The following is a 17,776-nucleotide window of genomic DNA, read 5'->3' as shown; positions in this document are numbered from 1 at the left end:
GCTGGAATCTGCCGGGAACATGAAGCGAGAATTTAAACTAACGGCAATAGAGTGTCTTCAGTCCCTTTACGAAACTTGTCTCGCTCTTTCAGATTCCAGGTCACGACATATGCTAAACCTGGAGAAAGAAAGGTCTCGTCATGCACGGGAAATTATTGTAATCGAGAGGGCCCACAACAAAAAAATTGCTGAGGTAACAAAAGAACTGACCTCAGAAATAGCATTGGCCCGAAACGATTTAACAGTGAGCCTCAAAGAAATAAAGGCTATCCGTGCTTGGCTGGGCTATGAGACAATGGAACCGTACAAGAGGATAGAAGACATCGAAAGAACAACAAAAGAGATTAATGCAACGGTGACGAAACTAAACCTAAGTCACAAATCGCCACAGAAATCTCAATCAGACCTCAAATCTCTTGAAGAAAAACAGGCTAAGTTGCTTACGACAGTACAAACATTGTCACAGCAACTAGACGAACTGCGCAGATGGCAACACAAGGCCATAGAAAATACCACCACCCTCCAGATAGTAAGCCAAGAGATTAATGATAAGTTAGGTTCTCGTGAGCAAAATGTTCCAGCAGAAATAACAAACCAAAGCCAGCAAAAAATTGAGGAGGACATAGTCGAACTTAAAAAAACTATGAACATCATAGCGGATCACATCAAGGATGCCTCCATACTACCGGCACAAGCTCCTCAATTAGAACAAAATCTTCAGCCTATCACCGAGCGCCTGGATGCAGTATCGTCAGAACTGCGGACAATGAGGCAGCTCAAAGAGCGAACGCCTCCCCCACCTGCACACAGCGTATGTACGGAAATGGCATTGGCAGACATTGTCAAACAAATCCGTCAACCTACGTATGCGCAGGTGGCATCCAAACCACCTGTCCACAGACCAAACCACACCCTTATAATCAGTTCAACCGACCCCAAAAACACAGGGGACAATGTAATTGAAAAGATAAGGGTTGCTTTGGACTGTAAAAAAACCGGAGCAAAAGTGGAAAAGGTAAGAAAGGCTAAGAACCAAAAGATAGTCATCAGCTGTAGCACCAAAGAGGACATGAAGTTGGTCCAAAGCCAGGTTCAAAAAAAGGACGACCTCAAAGTGGAAGTTGCCAAAGCAAGTAACCCACTGCTCAGAATAGCGGATGTGCTGTCCTACCATACTGACGCAGAGCTAGTAGAACTCATACTTGCCCAAAACAAACATCTTCTGGGTGACGTCAGTATGCAAGACAACATCATAAGGGTGAAGTACAGAAAAAAGGCACGAAACCCACATGAGTGTCACCCCGTATTGGAATTGTCACCGGGTACTCACAAGCGATTCCTGGAGGCCGGTAAAATTTATGTCGGATTGCAGAGGAGACCAGTGTTCGACCAATCCCCACTGGTCCAATGCAACAAATGCCTAGAATACGGTCACACAAAAGCCGTTTGCCAGGCTAAAGAACATCTCTGTAGCCACTGCGGAGACCCACATACTTGGGAGAAATGCCCAAATAGGCTTTCGAACAAACCGCCGACGTGCAGGAATTGCTTGAGGGCGCAGGGAGTTGGGCCGGAGACAACGCATAATGCCTTCAGCGAAGTCTGTCGAGAACGTCAAAAATGGGATGCTATAGCACGCTCCCGCATATCATACTGCTAAAGTTGACCAGACGAATCAGGACGCAACCCCCTCAAAGGTGAACAACGGTAGAATGCGTATCATCCAAGCAAACCTACATCGCTCCAGGCTGGCCACCATAGAATTGCTACAAGTTGCGGAGAAAAAAGTATATCTGTAGCACTGGTTCAGGAACCTTACGTAGGGAACACTGGTGAAATGCAAGAATACCCTGGCACAAGAATAATTCAGTGTACTATAAATCGACAAAAGCCAGTAAAAGCGGCCGTAATCGTCTTCTCAGACCAGTTGAGGACTATACATGATCCTCAGCTGGTAACAGAAACTGAAGTAGCAATACTGTTGGTCTCAGGTAGCCTGCGGCTTGGAGTGATATCGGTTTACCTTGAGGGGGACCAAGACATACAACTCAATTTAATCCGCTTAAAGGAGTCCATACCTAAACTGACCACAAAAAATATCATCGTAGCTGGAGACGTGAACGCCTGGAGCCCGTGGTGGGGCAGCGCCTCGGAGAACCAGAGGGGAGCAGATTATAATTCGTTCCTAAACGAAATGGACCTCCACATTCTCAACACAGGGGACACACCAACTTTCGAAGCACTCAGAGGGGACCGACTTTTCACAAGCATAGTGGACGTTACAGCCTGCAGTACATCTTTGCTAGCAAAAGTTCAAAACTGGATGGTAGATAGAGGCCTTACAACCTCTGACCACAATGCCATAACGTTTGACTTGCAGCTGGAAAACGCACTGGAACCCCCAAAGCCCATAACAACAAGAGTCTACAACACCAAAAACGCAAACTGGACAAAATTTAGATCACACCTGCGAGATTCTCTAGAGAAGAAACAAATAACTCCAGAAAGTATCATGAGTGTTCAGTCATCTGAAGAGCTGGAAACCATGATTACGACCTACATAAATGCTATCACGGAGGTATGCGATGCCACCCTACCCAAAAATAAGCCGAGGAAAGGGAAATCAAAACCCCCGTGGTGGACGAGCTCTTTAGAGGATCTCAAAACTGACGTGCTTCGAAGAAAAAGGAGGATAAGGAACGCAGCTCCCTCTCGCAAACAGTTCGTCATTGAGGAATACTTGCGAGCAAAAGAAACATACACGTCAAAAGCCGATGAAGAACAAACGAAGAGTTGGAAGGAGTTCTGCTCGACTCAAAAAAGGGAAAGCATGTGGGACGGGATATACAGGGTCATCAGGAAAACAACAAAATGTAGAGAAAACACCCTGCTTAGAAATTCTGAGGGTCAAACACTGAACCCGGACAAGTCAGCGGAATTGTTGGCTAAAACTTTTTACCCTGATGACACTACCACCACGGATGATCCCGGTCATGCTGACCTTCGTGCACTAACGGATGGAAGATGTCTAGGTGAGATGGAGGAGCTGTCGGAAAGCGACCCTCACTTTACACAGGCAGAACTGGATTTGATTCTCAATGAGATCAATCCTAAAAAAGCCCCCGGCGCCGACGGTCTGACAGCTGATATCTGCGCAGAAGCTATTTATTGTCGACGGGAGGTGTTTCTTGCCATAGCGAACTCATGCTTAGAGCGGGCATACTTTCCAAAGCAATGGAAATCTGCGCATGTTATAGTTCTCCGAAAACCAGGCAAAGATGATTACACTAATCCTAAGTCCTACAGACCAATTGGACTTCTGTCTGTGTTTGGAAAAATAGTTGAGAAACTGATGATAGGCAGAGTCCAATGGCACATCCTTCCAACTCTTCACAAAAACCAGTATGGATTTCTGCCTCAACGCGGAACGGAAGACGCACTGTATGATCTGGTCAACCGCATAAAAACAGAGATGGATGAAAAAAAGATAGTCGTTCTGGTGTCACTAGACATAGAGGGCGCCTTTGACAACGCCTGGTGGCCGGCCCTGAAACATCAACTAATAGCCAGGAAGTGTCCGAAAAACCTCTATGCCATGATAAACTCCTACCTCAGCGAACGGAGAGTCAAAGTCAACTTCGCCGGAGCCAGCAGCGAAAAGGGGACAAATAAGGGCTGTGTTCAAGGGTCCGTAGGTGGACCCACTTTTTGGAACCTTATCCTCGATTCGTTGCTACACAGACTAACAGGTGAAGGAGTTTATTGCCAGGCATTTGCGGACGACGTCGTTCTCTTATTCTCGAACCATAGGGTGAGCGCACTGGAGGAATCGGTAAATGGTGCCTTGGAAATAGTTGCAGCATGGGGGGTCAGCAACAAGCTTAGGTTCGGGGCAAGCAAAACCAACGCTATGCTGCTGACAAAAAGGCTTGTTTTTGAGCCCCCAAAACTGTTCATGACAGGCACCAGAATAAACCTCGTAGATGAGGTAAAGCTCTTGGGCCTCACCATAGACAAAAAACTCACCTTCAGGTCACACATATCCGCAACGTGTAAAAAAGCTGCGGATATTTACAAACAACTGGCACGCGCAGCAAAAGTGACATGGGGTCTAAATGGCGAGATAACGAGAACAATCTACGTAGCGGTCATTGAGCCCATTGTACTTTACGCCGCAAACGTGTGGGCCCCAGTGACGGAGCTACAGTTGATTAAAAAACAGTTAAATGCTCTTCAAAGGGGATTTGCACAAAAAATCTGCAGAGCGTATCGTACAGTGTCGCTCACATCAGCAACAGTCTTGTCGGGTACTCTCCCACTCGACTTGAGAGTCCAGGAGTGTGCCAGTTTGTATCTAACTAAAAGAGGATTATCTCAAGACTATTTACCACCTCAAAAGGAGCTCGAAAGACAGGTTAACTACCTAGATCAACCACATCCCTCAAAATTAATATCTATCAACTATGAGCTTCTGGAGAGCGATGACTCTGGAACTCCTCTCGTCCAAGGAATTACCGGCCCTCAGATATACACAGATGGAAGCAGAATTGAGGGAGGCGTCGGTTCTGCCTTGACTTGGTGGGAGGAGGGTCGTGAGTCAGTGTTCTCCACTTTTAGTCTGGACCCTTCCTGCACGGTTTTCCAATCTGAACTATACGCTTTGAACAGAGCTGCCAAAATGGTTCTTGACAGCAGGGCAACTAGAGTAAACATCATGAGTGACTCTAGGTCATCACTCGACATCTTGAAGAACCCCAAAGTTACCCATCGTTTGGCCAAAGAAATAAAGCAGTGTGTGGAGACCGTGGAGGAACAGGGAAGAGAAATCCGGTTCTACTGGCTGAGGGCCCATGTTGGAACGGCCGGGAATGAGAGGGCAGACGAATTAGCTAAAATTGCTGCCAAAAAGAAAAGTAACACCACGGCAGACTACTGTATGGTACCCATGTCCTACGTCAAAAAGAAAATCAGAGACGAAACCATCCGAAAGTGGCAGGACAGGTATACCACCTCCACTACTGGGCAGGTCACTAAGACGTTTCTCCCGGATGTCAATGAGGCATATCGTTTAGTGAGATCGACAAAGTTAACACCTGCCCAAGTACAAGCGTTGACTGGACATGGAGGGATCGCTGAGTACCTGCATCGATTCAAATTAAAAGAAAATGCAGGTTGCGAATGCGACTTAACCATCAGTGAGTCAGTATGGCACATTATTCTCGACTGTCCCCGTTTTCTGGCCGCCAGATCCAGCTTAGAGGCTCAAATAGATACAAATCTGGATACCTCCAATCTGAGTGCCATTCTAGCTGATAAAGTCAAAAGACCGCACTTCCTGAGCTACATAGACACTATCTTTAGCAGGGCGGCTGAAAGAAACAGCACATTAAATAATAGACACCAAATAGCCACCTTGGAGAATCAACCAACAACTGCCACGGCAGTACCCGAGACTCCTCGTACTAATGAGCCGCTCATAATCAATGAGAGGCAAATACTCCTACATGGAGAACGCGGCACCAAAGGAATACGGTTGCGAGGGGTAGCCCTATTCATGAACACCAGCAGCGAAAGACTAGGGATAGCCTTCTGCGAAAAAAGGAACAACAAATGGCTCACTATTTCACCGGGCCTAGCCTCCCTGATCAATGGCAGCACATCCAGAACAAGCATGCGACGCAAAGTCTATGATGCACTACCAGACATGAAACTGTTGGGTCGAAGCTGTCGATTGTTGCGAACACGCAATAAAACAATCGCAATGTTTTCCAGCGTCGACTCTATAACTGGTTTTGCACAAGCATGTGAGGTGCTGTCAGGCGTGGGTGAGTGGGGAGACGTAGAAGGCATACATTCCAGAATAATTAGCGTAGACGCTGCAGTGGTGGCTTATGAGAAAGGGAAAACGGCAGACCTTATGGGCTGCATTAGGGCCTCGGAACATCATGAGGTCATCGTGTACGAGGACAGGGGGGAAGATTTGAGCTTCCTCAAGAGGTCAGTTCAGCGCCAGCCAAGGGTGGATTCTCCAAGCGGCTCAGAGCGTTTACAGCAACAATATTTGCAACAGAGCGCTCTGCAACAACAACAGCGGGCCACCGAAAGGGAAAATAAAAAACTAGCGTCCCGAGGTAGAATGTGGGCAATAACAACAGCCATATGCTCAGTAACCGGACTCATTGCGTCACCTTTCAGGAAAAATGCATCCAAGTCCACTCAAAGATCGGAGAGCTGTCCCACTCAGATACAGTCTGCTCATTCTAGGTCATCCCCAACAAGAGCAGCTATGGGCCACGTTTGTCCACCGAAGCTTCGACAAGCCACCACTCCCAGAGACCATCTCATAAACGCTTTTCTCGAGTTTGTCGCAGTAATAGAAGCAACTAAGCAGGTTAACTTGCGGAATTGCGAAGCCATTCTGCAGACCTATCTGCAGGGTAACGAGCTGATACTGGACGATAGACTCGAAGCAGCAGAAGCAGTCATATACGACAATAATACATCGAGAGTGCTGAGAGGAACCTCTATAAGTCGTAGTATGGCAGCTTACAACGCCACTGCAGGATTTGTGTCGCTGGACGAGAAGGAATCAAATCGATGCGGAGTAGTGAAGTTTAAAACTCCCCCCAACGATTCCCTAGTGGTGGTTGCAAAGTGTACCAGGATTATGCTAGACGATGGGATATTAGAAATGGTAAAATCCATATCGGAATCCGGACCGGACGGCATAACCTTTGAGAACTGGTGCACTCCGAGGTTTCACTGGACGAACGGGGTCCCTGGATGCGGTAAAACGACTTGGATAGTGGATCAATTTGATGCGGACAAAGATTTTATTGTCACCACAACAACTGAAGCAGCAAATGACCTCAGAGGCAAACTATCTTGTCGATTTGGGGGACTACTAGTCAAATCTAGGGTTCGAACAATGGCGTCCATCTTAGTAAACGGCTTGAAGGGGCGAGAGAGCTGCACTCGACTAATGGTAGACGAGGCTCTTATGAACCACTTTGGAGCCGTGGTGATGGCCGCCCGAATAACTTTAGCCAAGGAGGTCCTGCTAATTGGTGACATAAATCAGCTCCCGTTCATTGATCGTGACAACCTCTTCCCTCTCCACTACGCCCGCCCTACACATATTACACCCATAAGTCAGGAGTTGCTGTGTACCCACAGGAATCCGATGGACGTGGCCTATGCTCTCAACACAGTTTACAGTGGCATATACTCGTCCAGGTCGGGCGTGAGATCCCTCGAGACAAAAAGATTCTCGGGAGCGATGATCCCAAAATCACTCCCCGACACCTTATACCTGGTACACACCCAGGCAGAAAAGGAATCCCTTAAGAACCAGGGATACGGGTCGGGCGAGGGATCACGCATCCTCACTATACACGAGGCTCAGGGACTTTCGTCCGCGAAGGTGGTAGTTGTGAACACAGCAACAAAGAGGCAAAAAATTCATGATAGCGTACCACATGCAGTAGTTGCAATTTCGCGTCACACACATAGTTGCATCTACTACACGGACAACTGTGATGACGCGATAAGTAAATTGATCAGAAGGGCTGCTGAAGAGAGCGACCATGGGATTATGGACTACAACCTGAAAATGGCCATCAAACACAGAGACGCGGCAGTTGTGGGGGCGCTTTTGGGCGAGAAATGTTCCTCGGACTAAAATAAAAATTTATATAGCGGGAGGTAATGTGTATGCGGAAAACGTAAAAAAGAATATAATTATATAATTGGTAACTCTTTGACTTCTGTAAGCTCTGTTGAAGTCAGCCCACCCGACAGGGGTTGAGGCGTCACGCTCACATAAATGTCCTACAGTCGGTGGCGCTGTGTGTTGGGTTGTTCCGTTCCCAACAAAATGGTTGACCGGACCAATTGCTGACACACACGTCATACTCGTGAACGAGTGCCTTCTGCTGGGGCAGGTCGGCTCTCCCAGCGTGCTGGTGGACTGACTTGGCAGAGCCGCCGGTAAATTTAATTTAGTTGATTAAAAAAAGAAAACAAATATGTTAATCGTAAGTATTTTTGTAGTTAAAATTTAATAGTTGTGGTTAATTGTAGTGTGTAAGGTAGATACCATATTGATAAGATTTATTGTAAAAAGAAAAACAAATTGTATGACAAGGGCACGGACCAAGAGTCCGTGGAGAACAAAAGTAAATAAACATATTAAAAAAAAAAAAAAAAAAAAAAAACCAAATGTATGACAATAACAACAATTAAGTTCTCACTTTTATCGCACGCTTTTGTTGTGATTGTGATATCTGAGTGAAAATAAAAGTGAGTCAAGTTCATAATAATTGACGTTGAACGGTTCAATGTCGCGGCGAGCGGTGGCGGGCGCAGGGCGACGCGGACGCGACAGCGCGTCATGGCGGCAGTGAGAGCGCACGAGGGCGTCGCTTTCCCAGGCTAGGGCTGCATGGCCGCGACAGCTGCGTCCTGTATATCGTGACGTCACTTCACATGCACACAGATTATCGCATACCAATTCAGGATTTCCTTTATGACTACGCAAAGCTGTAAAATCTATTCCCGTAAGTGGGTACTTCATTTTCCCAAAAATTGTTACGTTTCATGAAAAGATAACTTCTAAAGCAAATAGAGCGTACAATACATTCACTAAAACCTTAAGGGATGCCTGAAAACATTAACTTCATAACCTTCACTAAAAGCTAATGTTACCACTTTCATTGTTCTTCAAACGCAGAAAACTAGAGCAATAAAACGGTCAGTGACACGTCAAACTACTCGCAAATATAGTTAATAATATGCAAATCTGTTTCAATATATTGGACACATGTAATTTATGGTTGTTTTTGTAAAATCAATTTTATGACAAGATGAATAAGCTTGTATTCATACTGTAAATAAGTGACGATTTATGGAAAATAATGCGAATCATTCGTTTAACTTTCTAAAAGTGAAAGAGCAAGTAAAACATTATTGGTGCGTACTTATTATACCTATTTAGATATTGAATAAAACTGTTCATTTCAATTGTGAAACATTACTCTACGATTTGTGATGTAAATGCATATTTACACGCATTATGTGGTAGTGAAATGGTACCTAATAGTAATAATGTTACCTATGATTACTTAATTGACACAACTCCATGTTTGACGACTCGTGGTTGGAATAATTATGTTTACGCCACACCATTAACTAATTTAATGTGTTGGACGTTCTGTATAGAATAAAACAGTCGATTTTCGTGTGCACAATAAATCCGAATGGCGCCACATTAACTCATTCCGTCGGCTACTTTCATTAAATGTCACGAAACATATATTTTCCATCTATATTACTTTGTTAGCGGATTAGTGTAACTGGTTGGTTCAGCATGTCACTTTGCTCCATTAGTGCGGAGTCAAATAAAAACTGACACGTCCGTTCGGCTCATTGCTATTCTAAGTAGTCGTCGAGAGCAAACTTTTCGCTTAAAACAAATATTAAGTCTTTAAACAGTGTATACTTTGTTCCTATGTAGTTGTCTATAGATAAAGGTATACTTTAATATAAAAATATTCAGCTACTGGGCCGATGCTATATTTGAACGTTATTTATATTTTATCAATTCGCCTCTGTAAATATGTAGGTCTACAACCGTTGTTCAAAACTTTGGATGATTTATGTTATTCCGAATTTGTATTAGAATATTTTTCATTCAAATTGCGATGTTGTGGAGTAGCTCCTTTTTTATTTAGGTATGATACAATACATAGCAGACAGGTAGCCGAAGCCGGATAACATGTCATATTGACAGCCCCTACATTTAGATATTAATAAATCAATTGGTATTGTATATTCAGTCGACGAAAATATGCAAGTAACAGGCTGATTAAAATTGGAAGAGCCTACTCTTTCAACATTTAGCTAATAGACAAATCAATACACGGTCGTCACTTTGGACTCCCGGCCCGCATTACCGTGAACAGTACTCGACCACTTCCTGTCTCCGCGGTTGACTGACAAAGCAGGATTACAATCTGCCTCTCAGTGGTGGCTTCGAGGAGGCTCGAAGCCCCGAGTGACTCGAGCCGCGATCGCGACAACCCCTAAAGGACCCTGCAAATATCAATGTATATTTCTGCCATCCCCTTACCAACCCTCGCTCTCGCCCCCGGCACTTACGATAAAAGCTAGTTCCCAGTACGTCAAAGTTTAGAATTTCAAATCCTTGAAAGTACTAATTTTAATTTATTCGAAACAGTACTCTAGTTTCTAAAACTACTCGCTACGCAGTAAATGTTCTAAAGTCGGGAATAAAATGAGCGTGGTGACGATATTTGAAATTTTGGTTGAACGTGCTTCAAGTAAGAAACTCTTTACAAGTTAGTTAATTTCAAGTAAAATCGAGTGGTGAGTGAAGTGACTGGCTTCTACTTATCATGACAATAGTCAATATCATGTAATGACACGAGGACATCATAAATTAGGCGGAATTTTTACTAGTTCCAAGACCCGTGGCATGTAACTTGGTGTAGGAAGTTGGCACTCCGCCAGCCGGAAGCCAATCCTGGCGCAGAGTCAGAACATTTTGATAGCACCCCCTTTATCACAGAACTTTATTTATATGTACATAAGTATCTACTTCTATTAGTTCATCTGATAAATTCTTAGTAAAATATTATAACGACTATAATTTACGCTGAATTGATTTTGGTTACAAATTAGTAGTCTCCGTGCTCTGAATTAATGGTCGTAACACAAATATCAATGAACTATTCTGGAGTGCGATCGCCGATACCTACTCAATATTTTTATGGTAAGAACAACATCGTAAGTTTGTTTATTTATTTTCGTCTCAACAAATATTATTCGCAGGATTGAGATAGAATATTTACAGTATTTTCGGTCGACAGTATACCGCTACGGAATTTCACACGTCTACTCAAATCCTCAGCTGTCGACTGTCGACACTCAGGTATCCCCTCAGCGCGCTCCCTGCTTTTACCATAATTCCACCAACAGTGCTATCTCGTCGCGTTTTATTCACAAAAACGGTTTGTTTCTGTCTTTTAATAAAGGTTATCTTCGTAACATTTCGTGGTCATTTCAGCCATTACAGATGACATTAATTATTTCCATACTGGTTGCTGTGATCAGAAAATTACTAAATGTTAACGAAAGTTTGTGAAATTTCACTACCATATTTCAAAGTAAATGCGTAATATCTACTAAAAAGTATAATAATATTGTGTTTATAATCGCCAGACAAAGTCTTCAAACTAACGCTAAATGGGTCATTAGTTTTTATGTAGTGGGAGTTAGCGATTCAAACGGTCTGACTGATGCCAAGCTAAACTATGAAATTACGTTCTAAACTCGCCTTACCAACCATTTTCTCGTTTTATGTGTATGTGTTTGTAGAATTAGTGCCCAATAAAGCGTTTATATATGTTCAACACCTACTTAACCGCACTACCGAATGAATATGGTACACGCGACTTAAATAAAAAAAATATCGTTACTCGGGAAATCGACCTCCCGATTAATTTGATTGTACTCTCCTCTGTAAACATAAATTAGGTTTCCTCAAAGTAAATCAGTCTTAAAGCGAATTACCAAAATTAACAGCGAAGATCCACTTCAATTTAGTTTATATACCGAGTAAGCACTGCATTTAATCTTGAAACTCTGCAGTACTCGGCTTAATCAATATGTGTACAAGTAGCGAGTGTAGTTGCACCCCTAATTGCTAAATTTAGGCTAAGGAAGGTTCACGTTAAAGGTGCGTTTACATCTCTGAGCCGTTTAATGACGATGTTCCGCGTTCATTAAGTCGACTGAAAGGCATTTTGTAGCGTGTCTGTGAAATGCTAATTTGTTCCTGTACACCCAATATGGGCCTGTCAGACGTCAGTGAACCCTTTGGCCGAGTTTTTACGCTCGAATACGAAAGTTAAGTTTGTTTGTTTATGTTGATATCATCGCTCCCGCTGGCACGGATGCGACGCTGAATGAGAAAGGTTTTTTCATTTTATGCACAAACAGAATTAGGTGACCATGTTTGACTACTAGCTACGCTTTATTGTTTAAACAATGAGTGTGAGACAAGGAAAAAATATTTCCCAAAATGTAATTTTCTCGCTTGCGAGGATAAGCGGACTTTAGAGTAAACAATAGAGACAACATTTCTTTTGTCTTACTTGTTTATTTTGCGTCGTTCATTTCAATTATTGCAGCCATCGGATATGAAAGAGTTGAGTCCCTCTGAAAACTTGTAAATAAAAAATATTTTATTCTACATTATTATCGTAAAACGTAATGAAATTCTAACGACTTTTCTTCTTTTAATTTAATTTTATATCGTTTAATATACAATGGTAAACCATATAATGCCACGTTGCTTTGATTTAAAGAGAAGGCTAAGAAATGAAAGCATTTAGATAAAACTGAAATCTATAGTGAAACTTTTATAATTAAATCCTCTGAACCTAAAAGTAAACCTAAATTAAAAAGGTTATTATTCAACGACTTGGCCTGTGTTCTTATTTCATTTAAAGTTTCTGAGAATAATATTTTATTTTGAATAGAGAACCTACGTAGGTAACTCTTTGAAAAAAAGTGTTAAGACTATCTTCAACTTCTTTTTTCAATAGTCTTAAGTCATACATAAATGAGCAGAAATTATATATCACATAGTAGGACACTGGTATATAGGGTAACTAAATATTCTTTAACTTTATATACATAGGTATATCCACGCAACTTTCCTGTGTACGTGTCTACACATTATGCCTACTACGTTATGTTCATACGTAATAACAAATTCATGAACAGTTACGTCTCTCTAAGTTTATATGGGTCACGTAAATTCTCTAAATGATTATTCTATACAACGTGTAACTGAAATATGTGCTCATATTTTCAGGGGTCAGTGGAAAAATTCTACTCTTTTATTATATTTTCAGGGTATAATTTTCAGGAGGTGTGAAAGGATGACGTTATGAACAGACTTATATTTTACTTCTTCGCTTCTGTTATTTGTGATAAGTATAATGATATACTTGAGATGGTATATTTTAGTTCATATAGTTATTTAGACTGCCTCGTTGGTCGAGTGGTCGCAAGTGCGACTGCCGGACAAGGGCTCTCGGGTTCGATTCCCGGGTCGGGCAAAGTATTACTGGGCTTTTATCGGATTTTCGAAAATTTCTCAGTGGTAGCACGGAGTCCGGAAATGTGCCCGGTATATGGCAATAGGCTCACCACCTATTACATGGGACTTACAACATAAATTGTGAAAAGTGGGTGTACAATGTACAGTGGCATTACATGCCATAATGTGCACCTCGGCCTACCCCTTCGGGGATTAAAGGCATGACGATATGTATGTATGTACGATATGTATGAATTTCAGATTTAGTTTTTATCTCGTGGTCATTAATCATTCACACAAAACAGCAGCAGCGTCATCTCAAAATTATGTTACTTATAATAAAACTTTTACTTACTTGTCTAACTTGTTACGTCTTTTGTTACTATTCTTCTCGAACTTATAGCTTAATAAATATGCTACAAAGCACAGAATACATAAATTATTTCATGTATCTCTTTACACTCGTATATCGTATCGAGACAGTTTGTCTCCCAATATTTCGTAACACATTAATTTAACTAACACATGTTTTATATAGCCAATAAAATTATCGTAAAGCTTCGGGACACGCGCATCGTTTATGTCCAGGTTTTAGATGGCCACGAGTTTTGGATATAAAACGAAACATGCTCGAACTACACAGAACGTTTACGATAATCACCCGCTTTCGTTATTGTTAGTTTATACGCGAATGTAATAAACACCATTGTGTTTATTGTTTGTACCTACCATTTATTTTTCATTTGTTCATACCCAAAACGGTCGTTACCATGGCAACGTCATTGCTCTGCGCTTAATTAACGAATGTTAGTGTGGTTAAGACAACCGTTGTCCGCGTTAAGTGTCCTACGTGCAAAATTGTATAAAGGTAGCTGAACTTACTGTTACAGCTGGCTACCAGCTTTGTGCATGTTCGGCCACTAAATTCTACAATCAAATTATCCTACGGTGAGATAGTGTTATACCCTTTATGATTTTTTGTGTAATTAAATTTATATGTCATCTAGCTTATACTTTAAAAGTGCTTTGAAAGATTATAAACAACATTTTCAGCCTCGACTTTGAAAAAAAAGATATTTTAGGTCATTTTCCCTACTCCCAACTCTCTATGTACCTATGCACAATTTCTAGAATATTTGTTAAGAAGGTAAAGTATAAAGAGGTATCAAACAAACTTACAAATTTCTAATATTACTTGGAATAAATTATCTTGTAAACATAAGTCTCACTGAAATCGTAATAATGTAGGTGCTTAGCATGATAGTACGACGCTTTGTTTAATCCAGTTTATCGTTGAGCCAGGGTTTAGCGTTTATATACAAGAGCATTAGGCGTCCTGCATCCGTCTAACAGCATTAACACCACTGCACAGTGGGTCGCTGTTACGTTATATCTGGGTCATGCAGTCTCACATTGTTCAATCAATATGTTCACAATGCGTTTTGTGCCATTCCACTACTCCTATTATTGTGGTGCAGTCGTTACTGTACTGCAAATGTGAATCCTTTTACAATAGCCATCGACCTTGTACAATTGTTAGTAGGTATGTATAAACATAGATTGCGAAATATACGTGTGTACTGAGTACGTATAACTTCTGCATTACAAAACCACATTCATCACTTTTGTGCATTCTTCAATTCGAGTTTTGTCTAACCTTGGCTGTAGTGGTTTTGTAGGGCTACAGATAACAAGATAAATACAAATTGCACCTACCAGGAACTATTAGGAAAGTTGTTACAATAGGAGTGCAATAGACAGAATAAGTAATTCCATGTGTTTTATCTCCATCGTGGCAAAGTTCAAACAGTGTTATAGGTAAATTATTTGAACCAATTTACAGCGAACAATGCATGCATTGTTTCCCGAGACAAGATTTATTTACAGTCCGCTTTCACTGAGAAACGGACTTTCTTTTGCGTTGGCGATTTGAAAACAAACTTGATCTATATCGGGAAGCTTTTGTTTCCACCCGTTCTCACATGTTACATAACACAACTGACACAGCACATACGTCGCGCATATACGCCGTGTACACCTCCTTAACTGACGCATTTTGTACGCACGTTTTCCTCAATTGTACAATTCAGAACCTCTTATACTTCGTTATCCGCAGCGAAAGTCTTTAATTGATATATTTTATATTCCCATAAGTCTAATGGGGCCCTCGACTCGACATCTCCACTTCCGCTAAGTTAGGGAAATTCTTCGTTTATTATTCACAGTAAATTACTCGACTTCTACATTTTTTTCCCTGCGGAGCTCTCGAGCCCTTTTATTTATTCAATACGACTTATTTAAGTCCAATAATTCCGACACACTCGCAGAAAATGTGCCTTGGGAGAAGTAAAGTATTGTTCTTTAATTAAATTACTTTTATTGTTTTGTACAGAAACAGTTCCCAAGGTATATTCATTGCATTCGTTACCTCGAAATAGCGAAGAGTGGAGGAGTCCCTCCTGCCGATTCACTGAACGTTATCCATCACTTACATATTCACTCGCGTTAATTTATTGGTTACTTCCTCCACTTCTTGCTTTCATTAATTCGAATAAGACTCCCGTATTAATTCTCTTAAAAGGTCTCGATCGTTCACAAAACTTCTTACAAGCATTCCGCATCTCATCTTGTGTTCCGTAGAACTTATCACTAAGGATTCTAGCAAGAAGTCGTTCATAAAGTTCCTTCTTTTGTCTTTGGTTTCGACTTTAATGCATTTGCAGCTAATAAACTGAATGGGTCGAGATTTATTATCGTTTGAAAGTACCTCATTCAGAACAGGGGAGATATGTGTTCATGTTTGTTGTTTTACATTTGCGATAACAAGGGCGGTAAGTGTGCCGCCTGCCGCGTTCTGTATGATATTCACGTAATATATTTTGAGCGCATGTTTGTTACAAAAACAAGCTTTGCCATTCTGTCTCCTGTAGAGTAGTTTACATGTAAAATTCGAACTAGCTGGCAGCGCCCTCGCATATTGAAGGGGGCCACCCTGACGCGCATCCCTCTATGTGGCAACACTCGTCTTTGATACACGCCTTTTGATGTCTGCTTTTCGAGCGACACAATGCCACTGTTTACCTTCGCTCCTGAAACAACTTTGCTTCCACGTCAATAATGGACTTTTTAACGAGATGTAAGTTTAAAAGTAACTAGCGGAAGTTAGACGTCGTTTACATATAGCTACAATGTATTTTTTTTTAAAGAAATTTTGCTTAGTTTGTCCGAATGCAGATACTTATCGAGAGTTGAGGTTAAGAAATGTAGGGACACTGCATACTTGTACAGCTAACAGCTTGTTCTTATTTATTTACAGATGAATGGTAGGTAGCTATAGCAGTAATTAATCTGACAAGGTAGCAGTGTCAATGACGTAAAGTAGATGAAGCGAGCAGCCACCCGGCTGCTGACTGAGTAAACGGCCACTATCGGCAGGGAAGCCGGTTACTGCGCCGTCTTCACAGTAATCGAGCCGTAAAAACTTTTACTATCACAGTTTACGTGCCGCCTTTGAAACAAATGACCTACTTTATGACCGACCAATACAGGCTTATTTTCAAAAGAAATGTAATCCCAACTAAAGTAGGTGTCTGACTAATATTATTAACTTCTCTGCCCCTTTACTCAAGAGAACGTATTGATAAACTATTCGGACAGCTTTATCACTGAAAGATAATTAAATTTCCTCTTTATCAAAATGAAGCACTATTGGAATAAGAAACTCGTTCTTCAGTAAAAGCAAATAAGTTTTTCAGTCGGTGCCGGCGCCCCACGATCAGATAACGAGTCGCCAACTTGCAACTACATTTCGAGTTCCTGATAACAATCTGTAAAAGGCAGTTTTAATATTAATAGTTAAATGGATTTAATCTGGGAATCTTCAAGATGCTATTATAGGGTCTTTAGAATCCCATTAAGATACCTGCACTGCTTGTGTCGAGTTAACTTGTTTCTTGATTCCAAACGAAAAATGGACTGAGGTAAATATTGGAGGGTTGGTCTTAATTTTTCTTGAAGCCTCTTGAGATAATTGTGAAACGGCGCTAGTTATTTCAGCAGTGTTGACACGGGCCGCAATCAGATTGTGGGCGGAGGCCCACCTCGATAAGAGGCTCACCGCGCGGCGCGGGCGGCCGCCTCCTGAATATTACTCATTGTCACATTTTATAAACGATGCACTTTATGCAACCACTGCCGCCAGCCACCCAGATAATGAAAATTAAAATGTCATTTGTACTTAACACGAAAACGAACAAAAGTAGCTGCGGAGAAGCAGAAAATTTGTCGTTTTAATTGTACATTCAGTAAAATGGTGTTGAGTTAAAATGTTTCTTAATTTTACAAAACATAACGTTTAATTTTAAATACAATACAGGACTTCATCATACTTTAAAATGTTAATTCATTGAATGAGTCACATCGGTAAACACGTCGATCGGACAATCACAATAATCCCCAACTATTAGTGCATTCAATCTCGTATTGATTTATGAAGCTCCAAATTAATCGCATTAAGCGATCCTATCAATTAATAAACAACTGCTCCCGGTCACGCAATTAGTTCAATTACTGGTAATAGATCTTGCTTTCATTGTTCGTATCGTAGTGAATTGAAATGGTTTTAATTCGTGACCATTTCGAATATAG

The 17,776-nt window shown here is 41.5% G+C and overlaps 2 protein-coding genes across 4 annotated transcripts in view; both read left to right on the top strand.

Annotated features, from left to right (window-relative positions):
* LOC118273208 (uncharacterized) overlaps positions 1 to 17,776 on the top strand; it is a 163,524-nt gene that overhangs the window by 76,639 nt on the left and 69,109 nt on the right. The window lies entirely within an intron of this gene.
* On the top strand, positions 1,794 to 8,205 carry LOC118265429 (uncharacterized). The gene has a single exon (XM_035578284.2). The coding sequence runs from the start codon at positions 1,838 to 1,840 to the stop codon at positions 7,679 to 7,681; it is 5,844 nt and encodes a 1,947-aa protein (XP_035434177.2). The 5' UTR covers positions 1,794 to 1,837; the 3' UTR covers positions 7,682 to 8,205.

This window comes from Spodoptera frugiperda, chromosome 1 (genome assembly GCF_023101765.2).
Source record: "Spodoptera frugiperda isolate SF20-4 chromosome 1, AGI-APGP_CSIRO_Sfru_2.0, whole genome shotgun sequence".
Lineage (NCBI taxonomy): Eukaryota > Metazoa > Arthropoda > Insecta > Lepidoptera > Noctuidae > Spodoptera > Spodoptera frugiperda.
This window is presented reverse-complemented; position numbering and strand designations above follow the sequence as displayed.

Coding starts and splice junctions, on each gene's coding strand:
- LOC118265429 (XM_035578284.2), top strand. CDS start 1,838: ATGCAAGAATACCCTGGCACAAGAATAATTCAGTGTACTATAAATCGA.